This window comes from Oncorhynchus kisutch, linkage group LG13, assembly GCF_002021735.2.
Source record: "Oncorhynchus kisutch isolate 150728-3 linkage group LG13, Okis_V2, whole genome shotgun sequence".
In the NCBI taxonomy this organism is placed as follows: domain Eukaryota; kingdom Metazoa; phylum Chordata; class Actinopteri; order Salmoniformes; family Salmonidae; genus Oncorhynchus; species Oncorhynchus kisutch.
In genome coordinates, this window is record NC_034186.2 from 44,388,120 (window position 1) to 44,404,746 (window position 16,627).

The window sequence follows — 16,627 nt, forward strand, 5'->3', positions numbered from 1 at the left end:
TGTCAATGGCAGTCTAGTCGTCCGTCCGTCCCCCCCTTAGATAAAAGATCGGCATCAAACTGTGGCACTTTGCAATAAATACACAAAGCTCTGTACACACTACAGTTATCCAACTGATGTATAAAGTATGACACATTGGTTGTGATGCAACTCATATTTGTATTGTACAAAAAATTGTTTGTACGCACAAACGTGTTTACTCAACCATTGTACTTGTGTGTATATTTTTGGAAGTGAAAAAAACAACTGCTGTATCAACAACCGTTGTGACAAATGCATTGAACATCAATTGTACAACTTAAGTGTGTATGGGGCCCCTTTCAGACAGATAAGGCTTCTAACATGACCCTTACTGACAAGTCACATGAAATGTTACACTTAATTAATTTGTTAAGAAGAAACCTACTAGGCTGAAGATCCCTGGTGGTGTGTGAGGCTCTGGCAAATTGTGTGTGCGTGTGTGTGTGTCTTGCTCAGGCGTGGGTCACAGGAAGGGAGGTCATGGCGTGGGGGGGCAGCAGGGGATGGAACAGCATAGACTGAGGGGAGTGCACTGTGGAGATAGAGGACAAGCGTGAGACACTAATAATACATCCATCACTACTTTATAGTGCACTACTCTGGTCTTATAGGGCACATAGAGCTCTGGTCAAAAGTAGGGGCACTATATAGGGAATATGGTGCCATTAGGGATGTATCCCATATTGAAAACAAATGTTTCGTCAAAGCCCTAATATCTCTTCTATTAAATCTGTTTCTATAATTTCAGAAAACCAGAACTAAAATCTTGAGTAATTGGGTCAGATACTCGACCCATTCCGAAACGTTAAGCTTGAAATCATTGCTAGAAATACCCCCTCCCACTTGAAGCACCACCATCACCCAATCCTGATACGTCCAAATAACCACTGGCAGAAAACCAGAGCACCGGAGATACTGTCTCTTTTAAGTCATCACAACCCACAGTCTCTTGACAGACGACTTTAAATGATACCATTTATGTTCCAGTCTGTCCAGAAGAGATTACTGCTCCTATAACTCTATTTGACTGCTAAACACACTGCAGCCCAGAGATATAGAAATACATATGAGTATATGACTCTGGTGCAGCCTATTTTATGTCCCAAATGGCACCCTATTCACTTTATAGGGCACTGCATTTGACCAGGGCTGATAGGGCCAAAAAGTAGTGCATTATAAAGGGACTAGGGTGCCATTTGGGGTGCAAGCTATCTCGCGGGCTATCTCTCAGCTTACCATCGATGTAGGAGTGCAGCGCGGTGAGCATGGAGCCCTCTGGGGTGCCGTAGGCTGTGTACTGCAGCTCTTCTGGGGCCGGGGTGGGCTGGGAGTGGCGACCGGGCTGCAGGGAGGACAGGGGGGTGGCTGAGGAGTGGTTGGGGCTCACATGCTTCTTATGGCGCGCTCTGCAGTTCTGGAACCAAACCTGGATTGGATATAAGAAGTGTCATGTTTTAGTACTGGCATTCAATAGTGACACACTTAATTAACCCTCATACTTACTACCTACCGACTGGGGGTCATTTTATGGTGGTTTGTTTAATTACTCAAATTTTTCATGACTTTGTCAATCAACTTGTTCTTAATAAATCCATATAATTGTTTAGCGTTTCTGTATCAATATGGACCTTTGGGGTAATTTTGACCCCAGCCAAAAGGACCGAATTCTGCCTTTACACTCTTAGGGAAAAAAAGGGGCTAAGTAGAACCATACAGGGTTCTTCGGTTTGTCTCCATAGGGGAACCCTTTTTGGTGCTGGGTAGAATCCTTTGCAGAGGGTTCTAAAACCATATATGTAGGGTTCTTCAAATAACCCCCTTTATATGGTTCTACCTAGAACACTCTATGAAGGGTTCTAACAAGAACCCATTTATCTTTGGAGAGTTCTTCCTAGAACCCTCTATAAACGGTTCCACCAGCCTTATTATTTATGACAATACATTACATACTGTACTGTATGTCATAAGGCCTTCCTTTGAGGGCCTAGTTATACCCTAACGCAGAGGTGTTAGGAATCCACTGGTTGACAGGCCACATCGGGCCTGCAAGTCACATTGTGCTGGCTTTCAAAGTGATGTGTAATTCCTATTGGAATCCAGCCAGTGTTTAGGGTATCCAACAAGTGGATTTGTTAATCACCCACAACCTGCAGTCAGAATGACTGCCAAGGTAGGGAAGATTAGATAATTGAGGTAGTCTCAGTATTCAAACTGTAACAACCATCTCAGTAACTGGTGCAATAAATCCAATTACTAACAGATTGGATTAGTTTAGAAAACGGTATGTTATTGATCTTTGTGTAGCATTAAATTAATCAGCCAATCAATGTGCATTGAAAAACACAGCTATTACTTAAGCAATAAGGCTAAGGGCTGTTCTTATGTACGACGCAACATGGAGTGCTAGGACACAGCACTTAGCCGTGGTATACTGGCCATATATCACAAACCCATGACGTGCCTTATTGCTATTATAAACTGGTTACCAATATAATTAGAGTAGTAAAAATAAAACTGTTGTCATACCGATGTTATACAATCTGATAAACCCCAGCTTTCAGCCAATCAGCATGCAGGGCTTGAACCACCCAGTTTACAAAGTAAAAGAAAATCTCCCTGCAATAGAGCATGCTGGGAAATATAATTCATGGTTCTATGTGAAACCGTTCTGCCCTTCCAAACCTACCCTAACCACCGTGTTTAACCATGGAAAGAGGTCTGGGAATATGGATGAATATAAAAAGTGTATTTATTCAATCAAACAAGAGAAAAGCCGGTATAGGGACAAAATGAAGTTGCAATTCAACGGCTTAGACACGAGACGTATGTGGCAGTGTCTGTCTACAGGAAATCACAGACTACAAAAATAAAACCAGCCACGTCACAGACACCGACGTCACGCTTCCAGACAAAATAAACACCTTCTTTGCCCACTTTGAGGACAATACAGTGCCACCGTCGCGGCCTGCTAACAAGAACTGTGCCTCCCCCCTCCCTCCATGGCCAACGTGAGTAAAACATTTAAACGTGTTAACCCTCGCAGGGCTGCTGGCCCAGACGGCCTCCCTAGCCGCGTCCACAGAGCATGCGCAGACCAGCTGGCTGGTGTGTTTACGGACATATTCAATCGCTCCCTATCCCAGTCTGCTGTCCCCACATGCTTCAAGATGGCAACCATTGTGCCTGTACCCAAGAAGGCAAAGATAACTGAACTAAATGACTACCGCCCCGTCGCACTCACTTCTGTCATCAACAAGTGCTTTGAGAGACTAGTCAAGGATCATATCACCTCCACCTTACCGGCCACCCTAGACCCACTTCAGTTTGCATACCGCCCAACAGGTCCACAGACGATGCAATCGCCATCACACTGCACACTGCCCTATCCCATCTGGACAAAAGGAATACCTATGTAAGAATGCTGTTCATTGACTACAGCTCAGCATTCAACACCATAGTGCCCTCCAAGCTCATCATCAAGCTGGAGGCCCTGTGCAATTGGGTCCTGGACATTCTGATGGGCCGCCCCCAGGTGGTGAAAGTAGGAAACAACATCTCCACCACGCTGACCCTCAACACTGGGGCCTCACGAGGGTGTGTGCTCAGCCCCCTCCTGTACTCCCTGTTCACCCACGACTGCGTGACCATGCACGTCTTCAACTCAAACAGCAAGTTTGCAGACGACACAACAGTAGTGGGCTTGATTACCAACAAAGACGAGACAGCCTACAGGGAGGAGGAGAGGGCACTCGGAGTGTGGTGTCAGGAAAACAACCTCTCACTCAACGTCAACAAAACAAAGGAGATTATTGTGGACTTCAGGAACAGTAGAGGGAGCACCCGCCTATCCACATCGAAGGGACAGCAGTGGAGAAAGTGGGAAGTTTTAGGTTCCTCGGTGTACATATCAACGATAAACTGAAATGGTCCACCCACACAGACAGTGTGGTGAAGAAGGCGCAACAGCGCCTCTTCAACCTCAGGAGGCTGAAGAAATTTGGCTTATCACCCAAAACCCTGACTAACTTATATGTATCCACAATCGAGAGCATCCTGTCGGGCTGTATCACAGCCTGGTATGGCAACTGCTCTGCCCTCAACCGCAAGGCTCTCCAGAGGGTGGTGTGGTCTTCCACGACACCTACAGTACCCGATGTCACAGGAAGGACACAAATATCATCAAAGTTAACAACCACCCGAACCGCTGGCTGTTCACCCCGCTACCATCATGAAGGCAAGGTCAGTACAGGTGCATCAAAGCTGGGGCCGAGAGACTGAAAAACAGCTTCTATCTCAAGGCCATCAGAGTGCTAAACAGTAATCACTAACTCAGAGAGGCTGCTGCCTACATGGAGACCCAATCACTGGTCACTTTAACAAATTGATCACTAGTCACTTCAAACAATGCAACTTTAAATAATGCAAATTTAATAATGTTTACATATCTTAATGTTTACATTACATTTACATATCTTAATGTTTACATATCATATGTATATACAGTGGGGCAAAAAAGTATTTAGTCAGCCACCAATTGTGCAAGTTCTCCCACTTAAAAAGATGATAGAGGCCTGTAATTTTCATCATAGGTACACTTCAACTATGACAGACAAAATGAGAAAAAAAATCCCGAAAATCACATTGTAGGATTTTTTGTGAATTTATTTGCACATTTATTTGCACAGTATGCTGCTGCTCCAGTTTCAACTGTTCTGCCTGTGATTATTATTATTTGACCATGCTGGTCATTTATGAACATTTGAACATCTTGGCCATGTTCTGTTATAATCTCCACCCGGCACAGCCAGAAGAGGACTGGCCACCCCACATAGCCTGGTTCCTCTCTAGGTTTTTTCCTAGGTTTTGGCCTTTTCTAGGGAGTTTTTCCTAGCCACCGTGCTTCTACACCTGCATTACTTGCTGTTTGGGGTTTTAGGCTGGGTTTCTGTACAGCACTTTGAGATATCAGCTGATGTACGAAGGGCTATATAAATACATTTGATTTGATTTGATTAAAATGTATTAAATACAAATAGAAATCCTCATCAATCTACACACAATACCCCATAATGTTTTTTAGAAATGTTAGAAAATGTATTACAATTAAAATACAGAAATACCTTGTTTACATAAGTTTTCAGACCCTTTGCTATGAGACTCGAAATTAAGCTCAGGTGCATCCTGTTTCCATTGATCATCCTTGAGATGTTTCTACAACTTGATTGGAGTCCACCTGTGGTAAATTCAATTGATTGGACATGATTTGGAAAGGCACACGCCTGTCTATATAAGGTCCTACAGTTGACAGCGCACGTCAGCGCAAAAACCAAGCCATGAGGTCGAAGGAATTGTCCATAGACCTCAGAGACAGGATTGTGTCGAGGCACAGATCTGGGGAAGGGTACGAAAAAGTTTCTGCAGCATTGAAGGTCCCCAAGAACACAGTGGTCTCCTTCATTCTTAAATTGAAGTTTGGAACCACCAAGACTCTTCCTACAGCTGGCCAACCAGCCAAACTGAGCAATCAAGGGAGAAGGGCCTTCGTTAGTCGAGGTGACCAAGAACCCGATGGTCATTCTGACAGAGCTCCAGAGTTCCTCTGTGGAGATGGGAGAACCTTCAAGAAGGACAACCATCTCTGCAGCACTCCACCAATCAGACCTTTATGTTAGAGTTGCAAATGGATGCCCCTCCTCAGTAAAGGCACATGACAGCCCGCTTGGAGTTTGCCAAAAGGCACCTAAAGGACTCTCAGACCATGAGGAACCAGATTCTCTGGTCTGATCAATGCAGGATTGAACTCTTTGGCCTGAATGCCAAGCGTCACGTCTGGAGGAAACCCAGCACCATCCCTACGGTGAAGCATGGAGGTGGCAGCATCATGCTGCGGAGATGTTTTTCAGAGGTAGGGACTGGGACACCAGTCGTGATTGAGGGAAAGATGAACGGAGCAAAGTACAGAGAGATTCTTGATGAAAACCTTCTCCAGAGCACTCAGGACCTCAGACTGGGTCGAAGATTCACCTTTCAACAGGACAACGACCCTAAGCGCACAGCCAAGACAATGCAAGAGTGGCTTCGGGACAAGTCTCTGAATGTCCTTGAGTGGCCCAGCCAGAGCCCGGAATTGAACCCGATCGAACATCTATGGAGAGACCTGAAAATAGCTGTGCAGCGACACTCCACATCCAACCTGACAGAGCTTGAGAAGATCTACAGAGAAGAATGTGAGAAACTCCCCAAATACAGGTGTGCCAAGCATGTAGCGTCATAACCAAGAAGACTCGAGGCTGTAATCGCTGCCAAAGGTTCTTCAACAAAGTACTGAGTAAAGGGTCTGAATACTTTTGTAAAGGTGTTATTACAGTTTTTTTTACATTTTTTATACATTTGCAAACATTTCTAAACCTGATTTTGCTTTCTCATTATGGGGAATTGTGTATAGATTGATGAGGGGGGAAATTATTTCATCAATTTTAGAATAAGGCTAAAATGTAACAAAATGTGGAAAAAGTCAAGGGGTCTGAATACTTTCCGAATGCACTGTACATAGTGCTGTATTGGTGTTTACTCTCTGGAAAAAAAAGTTATTATTTGGGAAACGTTAAATACAGTGCCTTGCGAAAGTATTCGGCCCCCTTGAACTTTGCGACCTTTTGCCACATTTCAGGCTTCAAACATAAAGATATAAAACTGTATTTTTTTGTGACGAATCAACAACAAGTGGGACACAATCATGAAGTGGAACGACATTTATTGGATATTTCAAACTTTTTTAACAAATCAAAAGCTGAAAAATTGGGCGTGCAAAATTATTCAGCCCCCTTAAGTTAATACTTTGTAGCGCCACCTTTTGCTGCGATTACAGCTGTAAGTCGCTTGGGGTATGTCTCTATCAGTTTTGCACATCGAGAGACTGAAATTTTTTCCCATTCCTCCTTGCAAAACAGCTCGAGCTCAGTGAGGTTGGATGGAGAGCATTTGTGAACAGCAGTTTTCAGTTCTTTCCACAGATTCTCGATTGGATTCAGGTCTGGACTTTGACTTGTCCATTCTAACACCTGGATATGTTTATTTATTAACCATTCCATTGTAGATTTTGCTTTATGTTTTGGATCATTGTCTTGTTGGAAGACAAATCTCCGTCCCAGTCTCAGGTCTTTTGCAGACTCCATCAGCTTTTCTTCCAGAATGGTCCTGTATTTGGCTCCATCCATCTTCCCATCAATTTTAACCATCTTCCCTGTCCCTGCAGAAGAAAAGCAGGCCCAAACCATGATGCTGCCACCATCATGTTTGACAGTGGGGATGGTGTGTTCAGGGTGATGAGCTGTGTTGCTTTTACGCCAAACATAACGTTTTGCATTGTTGCCAAAAAGTTCAATTTTGGTTTCATCTGACCAGAGCACCTTCTTCCACATGTTTGGTGTGTCTCCCAGGTGGCTTGTGGCAAACTTTAAACGACACTTTTTATGGATATCTTTAAGAAATGGCTTTCTTCTTGCCACTCTTCCATAAAGGCCAGATTTGTGCAATATACGACTGATCGTTGTCCTATGGACAGAGTCTCCCACCTCAGCTGTAGATCTCTGCAGTTCATCCAGAGTGATCATGGGCCTCTTGGCTGCATCTCTGATCAGTCTTCTCCTTGTATGAGCTGAAAGTTTAGAGGGACGGCCAGGTCTTGGTAGATTTGCAGTGGTCTGATACTCCTTCCATTTCAATATTATCGCTTGCACAGTGCTCCTTGGGATGTTTAAAGCTTGGGATATCTTTTTGTATCCAAATCCGGCTTTAAACTTCTTCACAACAGTATCTCGGACCTGCCTGGTGTGTTCCTTGTTCTTCATGATGCTCTCTGCGCTTTTAACGGACCTCTGAGACTATCACAGTGCAGGTGCATTTATACGGAGACTTGATTACACACAGGTGGATTGTATTTATCATCATTAGTCATTTAGGTCAACATTGGATCATTCAGAGATCCTCACTGAACTTCTGGAGAGAGTTTGCTGCACTGAAAGTAAAGGGGCTGAATAATTTTGCACGCCCAATTTTTCAGTTTTTGATTTGTTAAAAAAGTTTGAAATATCCAATAAATGTCGTTCCACTTCATGATTGTGTCCCACTTGTTGTTGATTCTTCACAAAAAAATACAGTTTTATATCTTTATGTTTGAAGCCTGAAATGTGGCAAAAGGTCGCAAAGTTCAAGGGGGCCGAATACTTTTGCAAGGCACTGTAAATACCAGACTTCCTATAATATTGTCCAATATTCTATTGTTATGGTATTTGGGTTGCTGTAACATTTGGTTTGAAGTGACTTTTAGGATTTTGGGATGCTTTTTGAAGCATCCTGACAAAGGTACTACCAATCCCATTGTTTCACTATCAGTGATGCTAATGCTGGCTGTGGGGTAAGTACTTAAAGAAAACTATGTCATATTCATGGTCCTTGTCGCTCAGGATCAATGTATGAATAAATGTTTGTCAGTAAATTGAAGTATATTTCGAATTTTGGGGTTGTTTTTACCACATAAATATGACGTAATTAGTATTTACTTAAAAATTCTAAAAACAAAATGATACTACAATGAACTGATGCTAAATCTGATTTTTATTTTGTACTGACAGTGCCTTCGGGAAGTATTCACACCCCTTGACCTTTTCCACATTTTGTTGTGTTACAGCCTGAATTTAAAATGGATCAAATTGAGATGTATTGTTACTGGCCTACACAGAATACCCCATAGTGTCAAAGTCGAATTATGTTTTTCAAAATTTGTACAAATTAATACAAAATTAAAAGCTAAAAAGTCAATAAGTATTCAAACCCTTTGTTATGGCAAGCCTAATATGTTCAGGAGTAAAGATTTGCTTAACGTTTCAAATAATAAGTTGGACTCACTCTGTATGCAAGAATAGTGTTTAACATACTTTTTTTTAATGACTACCTCATCTCTGTACCCCACACATACGATTATCTTTAAGGTCCATCAGTCGAGCACTGAATTTCAAACACAGATTCAATCACATAGACCAGGGAGGTTTTCCAATGCATCGCAGAAGGGCACCTATTGGTAGATATGTAAACGTTTTAAAAAGCAGACACTGAATATCCCTTTGAGCATGGTAAAGTTATTCATTACACTTTGGATGGTGTATCAATATACCCAGTCACTACAAAGATACAGATATCCTTCCTAACTCAGTTGCCAGAGAGGAAGGAAAACGCTCAGGGATTTCACCATGAGGCCAATGGTGACTTTAAGACAGTTACAGAGTCTTTCAGGATAAAAAAGAAATGGAAACAGAGCTAAGGACAGGCAAAATCCTAGAGGAAAACCTGGTTCAGTCTGCTTTCTACCAGACACCTTTCAGCAGGACAATAACCTAAATCACAAGGCCAAATCTACACTGGAGTTACTTACCAAAAAGACAGTGAATTATTACATATTAAGTGGCCGAGTTACAGTTTTGACTTAAATCGGCTTGATAATATATGTCAAGATCTGAAAATCATTTTCTAGCAATGATCAACAACCAATTTGACAGAGCTTGAAGAATTTTGAACAGAATAAAGGGAAAATGTTGCACAATTCAGGTGTGTAAAGCTCTTAGAAACTTACCCAGAAAGACTCACAGCTCTAATCGCTGCCAAAGGTGATTCTAACATGTATTGACTCAGGGGGTTGAATACTTATCTAATCAATATATATTAGTGTTTTATGTTTCATGAATTGTTTACAGACGATAGAATTTTTCATCCACTTTGACATTAGAGAGTAGGCACTGTATGTGGATTGTATATATGACATTAGAGAGTATTTTGTGTAAATTCAGTATTTTGTGTAAGTGTATATATATATATATCTCCAAAGTACAATCCACATACAGTGCCTTCAGAAGTATTCACACCCAATTACTTTTTCAACATTTTGTAGTGTTACAAAGTGGGATTACAATTTATTTAATTGTCATTTTTTGTCAACGATCTACACAACATACTCTCTAATGTCAAAGTGGTAGAAAATATTATATATATATATATATATTTCCAAAGTACAATCCACATACAGTGCCTTCAGCAAGTATTCACACCCCTTTACTTTTTCAACATTGTGTTGTGTGGGATTAAAATTGATTTCATTGTAATGTTTTGCCTTTTAAAATGATAAACTTGGATTAGCTAACACAACGCGCCATTGGAACACAGGAGTGATGGTTGCTGGTAATGGGCCTCTGTACGCCTATGTAGATATTCCATTAAAAATCTGCCGTTTCCAGCTACAATAGTCATTTACAACATGAACAATGTCTACACTATATTTCTGATCAATTTGATGTTATTTTAATGGACAAAATATGAGCTTTTCTTTATAAAAAATAAGGACATTTCTAAGTGACCCCAAACTTTTGAACTGTAGTGTATATATTATATATTATTTTTTGCTTTTAACAAAATATGCTAATTAACTGTACTTTTACTAAACAGTCTGTTTTCATTAATTTTTTTATTGCTGATTTTTACATGTCTAATGGTGTTTCTTATTGGGTCAAAATGACCCCAGTTGGTAATCCATTTATGTAAAATATGTTGGTAGTATGAGGGTTAAAGGGGAAATCTGAAATCCAAACAACAACAAAGCTGCCACCCCACCACTTGTTTTGGTAAACAGATGTACCAATCCCAGAATGCTGTTTTTAAGGACATTTCGGGAAACGCAGAAGGGTGTTTTTCGTAGGTTGTTTTTCAACGTAACAAATCCTGAAAAATATTACAAATGAACTGCAGAAATTCAGTCATATCCTATGCTGATTAAGGCATGCAGTGATTAGAACTGTGTATGAATATCTAACCTGTATGACTCTCCTACTCAGGCCTGTCTGCTCTGCCAGCTTCTGCAGGGTCTGGGCATCTGGGTTGTTGTCCTGGGCAAACTGGGCCTGCATCACCTGGAGGGGTCATAAGGTCTAAAAAGGTCAATCACATGTGGTCATCCATTGTTCCTCACTTGGCCTGAACCCATTGACTGGGAACAGTCAGACACTATTGACAATTAATGCTTGCCAAGCAGAATGTATGCTCCCATTAAGATTTGAAATCTCAATAGAACAAACCTGTGGCATTAATCCATATTGAACCAAAATTCAATATCCAGCTATCTCACAATGCTTTGTAATATATATTGTGGCTATGTTTGGGAGAGATTGACAGTACGGTGATACTCACCTGTAATTGGTCAGCGGTGAAGCTGGTGCGCGCTCTTTTCGACGGCTTGGGCTGATTCACTTCCTGTTCTGTTGGCATCGCCCCCTCTAGGTTCACACCACTTCCTGATTAGAGATGATGGATCTTCTTAATTAATGAGCTCATAATCATGATACTCGACATGGCAAGCATAAGACAATCATATTAAAGCTTATCTTGTTTATTGACATATATACACCAAATGGCTTCTTATCTGAGAAATGGGAAGTTACTTTTGTTCCCTATCAGAGACAATAGGCAGTTTTTATTTTATTTTAAATCAATTGACAATCTAATTTAGGCTGTTTTATTATAAATGTCAAGGGGCTTTATCTTTTGGTTGATGTATTTTACAGTATAGTAAAGGTATACATATATATGATCAATTTGACCAGAAATTATGAATCAAAGACAATGCATTCATCGTATTATTATTTCCTCAGTGGTTTCCAGAACGTATTAACAAACATAATACAATATACATTACTGGTGCTCCGGGCACCACATTAAGCATTGGTTTATTCGGGAACAGGTGGAAATATCAGATATTTAAGTAAGAAACACTTTGAACATCATCTATTTTGTTAGTACTACTTATTTAGGCTCCACCTGACCTATGTTGATAATAAATAAACATTAGTACATGTTTGAATTGACAAAGATTGCTGCTTTTCATAATGGTTATTCGATTTATTTTCCATCATAATTCAGGTCGCTATACCAGCATAAGTTGTTCTAATATTTGTATTACTCTGCTGCAGAATGCTCACCTTTCTCCACGGCGCGTTTCAGGTTGTCCAGCATACAGTCGTAGTGGACACGACACAGAACCTTCTCCTCCACCAGGGCAAACTCTTCCCCCGTGGACAGCTGCCTCTTACAGGAGAAACAGGCGAAACACGCCAGGTGGTAGACGTTGCCCTTCGCCCGGCGGACCCAGTCTGTAGAGTGGATATTTCGACCGCAGCACGCGCACCATGTTCCATATCTTCTGTAATAAATAGTCTACAGGTTTTAATAGTCAGGCAAATACTCGCCATTTCGGTTAGATGGTGGTTTAGTCGTGGAATTAAATGCTAAATCAAATAAAAGGACATCATAAATAGCATATTGACTTATCCTCCCCCCCCCCCTCTCCGCTGTAACTATTCCCAAGGTCGTTGCTGTAAATGAGAATGTGTTCTCAGTCAATTTACATGGTAAATTAAGGGTAAAATATATATTTTTTAAATGTAGCCGCAACATGCTATCCAATCTTGTAAATAACATGCTACAAATAAATTATGATAATATGTTTATTTATTGATGTATTATTTAGGCCAAATACGATGATATGAACACGCATAGAAATGCCTTGCATTCAAAACAAAAAAAAACTTTAAAAAACTCGATTGTATCGTTTATGTATTCAAGAACAATTTCAAATACCTAAAGTAGTCCAATTTGCAAAAGACCTCTTTTTCTTTGATGTAACAACTTGTATGACTGCCAAGCGATGTTTGGCACACGCTACAGGAGAGACAACGCACATGCCAGCACAAGTCGTTAACCTATGAAAAAAAAACATACAGTAATGAAATAACAGAATAGAATATTCTTACGTTATTTAGTAGTAGGCTAATGCTAATAGAAGAAGTGACTATTGTTGTACAGTAAGTCGACTAAAATCAATACAAAAAGGTACAAGCTATGCACGAAAAGGACCACCCCAAGAAAATGTGAAACGTTGCAACAAGATGCAATCACAAATGTTACCTTCAGCAAGTATTTATCCAAAATGTCCTCACTGCAACTTGCACACACAGTTCTACCCAACAGAGGTGCAGACACCATCGCCTGTAGCGACGGGGAGGATGAGCCGAGGGAGCAGGAATCGTCACCCAAAACTTCCACCGGTGTGCCCTGAATAGAACAACATACCGCGGTTAACAAAAACGTTGGGGCAAATTACGCATTAGTGCCAGTTACTAATGCGGGAATTAGACGTCTCAGGTTATCCAGTTCATTCCAATTATTATGATTATTATTATTTTTTTTTTACATTATTTTGACAGGCTCATGCGATTGAAACAAAACAAACAAACAAACAAACAAACAAACATATCTACCTTTATAACTTAAAAATAATCGCATATGAGTAGCCTAGTGCATGGTGAATTTGTAAGCAAAACAAATGTTTTAGTTTTCCAATTATTCATTAGATCAAATTAGGAAATTTTACCATTCGAATTTCTCTCCTGCCCTCTCTCCACCTACTGATAACCTCTACGTCGCCTTTGCAATCTTCACACATGACTACAAGCTACAGGAACAGGGGATTTTGGTCTGTCACACTCAGCGACTTTTAAAAAAAACCTCCCCAAGCTACATCCCATAACTATCATCCTCTTCACCTTTTAACATGACAACCCCAGCGATTATCAAAATTACATTTAAAAAGGGAAGGATAGCCATTACTTAAACAACAAAAAAACAGGCGACACTTGAGGTAATAGTTATCAAATGTGCATTATGCTCTTGAGATTTGCATTTGGGGATTTTGAACTGCTTAGCACATCGCTTGACTCCCCAACGTATCAATTTCGCATGTCAATCAAAACCAGCGCGAGGTAGACAGGGAAAGGGAATTGATTTATTTAATAACACCAATTAATTTTGACACAAACGTTTGCCTGGGACAACCTAAAGGTGAAGAGGTCTCATTAACTACTTGAGTCGTCTTAATTGCTGAATATTTAGGAAGTGAAAACACTGAACCTGCCGCTATATAAGACGGACAATATAATGTTGACAGGTATAATTGGCAAAGTAATTTCAAGCAATTCTATTTCAACCCCTTTTGTTATCATTTTGCGCACTTTTTTTTACAATACACCTATAGCTATATCTTTGCAGGCTGCGGTGAAAGGATGGCCCAATTCTTGTTCCGATGAAAGCAGAATCTGTGACGCATCCTTTTCTTTTTTAAGTAGGTTAGTCCTAGGCTAGAAAAACAGAACTTACCCCATCGTTGGAAACGTTTTCATTCTCGTCAACAACATTGCAACATTCTAATTTCTGTTCACTTTTCCAGTGCATTTAAAATGTAATTATCGGTAGTGCGCTAAACAACCCAACAGCAACTTCCTGACAGTTTCAAATGTCAATATCCCTTTCAAGAGTTGTTAAATTTGTGTTAAGATTATTCCTTTTGTCTCCTTCGACTCCGAGAATAGCCTACTTATAGATTTAGCCTATACCAACCCAGGAGGTTTTGTTTTCTTGAGGGAGGGACATAATTCATATTTCCCTGTCTGCTTTGGCCGCGCCTACTGTCAAATATTCACTATCGTTTTTAAAAAAAATATAGGCCTACTGTATAAGCCTAGGAGGAGGAAAATGCCATTCAATGGCATATAATTAACCCCAATGGAGTATTCTAATTGGTGCCATTGTTTTTGAGTATTTGATAGCCTATGTAAAGGCATGTAAGTGTATGCCCAAGTGGTTATTTCAAATTAAATCACTTTCGATTCAAATTCGTTTTTATGAAACCGCACAGAACATTTTGAGCACAAACAATGAAACGACAGGCTAGGCAGTGTGCGTATTTATAGCATGGGCATTTGACAATACAACATTTATTTAAATTAATTGGTAATGAAAGGCTGGTTGTATAGTATCTGAATATGATCATTAGACAACCTCATTTATTTGAATAAAAAGATGCAACAAAATGTCACTTAGTTCCAGCCTGTATCTCGTGTTTCATAACAAATGCTTTATGACAAAATCTCACAAGATATTGAAATAGTAATTCTACACGAAGCTTGCTAGAGTGTTGAGTGATGTTTCATAGTCAATGCTCGTTTTACTATCAAATTCAACATTATACCATCAGATTGTGAAGAATTGTCATCTCAATTTACACTCAAGTTCTTTTCAGCTCAACCTCTCTCAACCTCTATATTTTTATTTTGTCGTGATGAAGGAGAGTTATAGCCTGTCTGTTGTGCCATCATGCCACTCCTTGCCATTCCAGGACAAGGAGTTGACAGGATAGCACATGACCGGTACTAGGAAGTTTTACCTAATTGTCATATACTGTATTACCTTCAGTGAAATTCATTTGTCCTCTTATGTCGCTTTTATGGCACACCCAAGGCTGGAAACATGCTGAAGTCGGTTAGAATGTCATGGTTTTTTTTCAGTGTGTTTATTTTCCAATCCTTTTATTGATCGTAGATATTTATTTTCATCGTAAAACGATTATTCATTCATTGATTAAATTAACGATTAGGCGGTTCACTTTATTGTTTTTTGTCGGTGAGTCCCTTAGGTTTTGATAATAAACCACATGCAAAATAAAAATCTCCATTGCACTTGAATTGAATTGACTGTCTCCATAGAAGTCCATTGAGCCAGCTCACATGCTCTCAAAATGCAAACTCCTTCAGATGAGGACAGTGTTTCTGCATGACTGAGAGGTGGCTATTGGAAAACATGTTTTATGACTATTACCATCCTTCCTAAATCAGCATGCAAATCATCAACATATCCACCTCAACTCATCTTATGATATGGGGCTATTCATTAAATGTTACTATCATACAAGACTCACTACCAATTTTTCTTTCAACTCAAATTGACGGGATTGAGCATTTGTCAGTGATGATGATAACAATACATGTGAGATGAGGGGAAGGGGTGGGAGTGAAGAAAAGGAATTCTGTAAATATCTGCCTTGCAAGCAGATACACACATGCAGTGTTTTGCATTCTCTCTCTCTCTCTCTCTCTCTCTCTCTCTCTCTCTCTCTCTCTCTCTCACACACACACACACACACTCGAAAAAAAAACATGCACGCATGCACCTACGCACGCATTCGCTCTCACACAAGGAGAAAGGAGACCTGCAGTGGTGTGAGCAATGTGGCTTATCATTCCATCTAAGTTCCGCTGCAGTGGTGGATAAAAAGGCCTAGCGTGCTTCCATCGAGATGCGTCCTGTTTCGCCTTCTGGAGATGAATACTCTCCTATCAGAAGATTCATCTCAAGCATGGCGCATTGTAGCAGACAAACACTTTTGGGGGTGGAATGAAAATAGCGGCCTGGGGCAAATGCAATGTGTATCCTGCACCCCTGGACATGCACCACCAAAATTCCCATGGCTAGGAGTGCCTAATAGAATCCTCTCAGATATCTAAACACAGAACCAAACCAATAACATTGACTTCTTTACCTGCGTCACATCACATTACAAAATCAATATCAATAGGATATTTAACTGATTTCAAGTGTTGCATGTGTAAGGTTTGTACCAGGAACTAAAAGTTCTAGGCATTTGCATGGCTGAGTGAATCCCCAAATGTATCGC

The 16,627-nt window shown here is 40.4% G+C and overlaps 1 protein-coding gene across 1 annotated transcript; it reads right to left on the reverse strand.

Annotated features, from left to right (window-relative positions):
• Positions 1 to 4: 4 nt before the first annotated feature.
• LOC109901522 (LIM/homeobox protein Lhx8) lies at positions 5 to 14,466 on the reverse strand. Its single transcript, XM_031786349.1, has 8 exons — positions 14,275 to 14,466; positions 13,027 to 13,173; positions 12,700 to 12,821; positions 12,042 to 12,262; positions 11,254 to 11,357; positions 10,881 to 10,976; positions 1,258 to 1,447; positions 5 to 553 (listed from the first exon to the last, which is right to left on the reverse strand). Exons 1-8 carry the CDS (start codon positions 14,347 to 14,349, stop codon positions 474 to 476), a joined length of 1,035 nt encoding a protein of 344 aa, XP_031642209.1. The 5' UTR covers positions 14,350 to 14,466; the 3' UTR covers positions 5 to 473.
• Positions 14,467 to 16,627: the final 2,161 nt, after the last annotated feature.

Excerpts from the sequence above, each read along its gene's own strand:
- LOC109901522 (XM_031786349.1), bottom strand. The coding sequence starts at position 14,349 with ATGCACTGGAAAAGTGAACAGAAATTAGAATGTTGCAATGTTGTTGAC. Across the intron at positions 11,358-12,041 it reads GAAACGCGCCGTGGAGAAAG|GAAGTGGTGTGAACCTAGAG; the intron begins GTGAGCATTCTG and ends ATCTCTAATCAG. Across the intron at positions 554-1,257 it reads GCTGCACTCCTACATCGATG|TGCACTCCCCTCAGTCTATG; the intron begins GTAAGCTGAGAG and ends CTATCTCCACAG.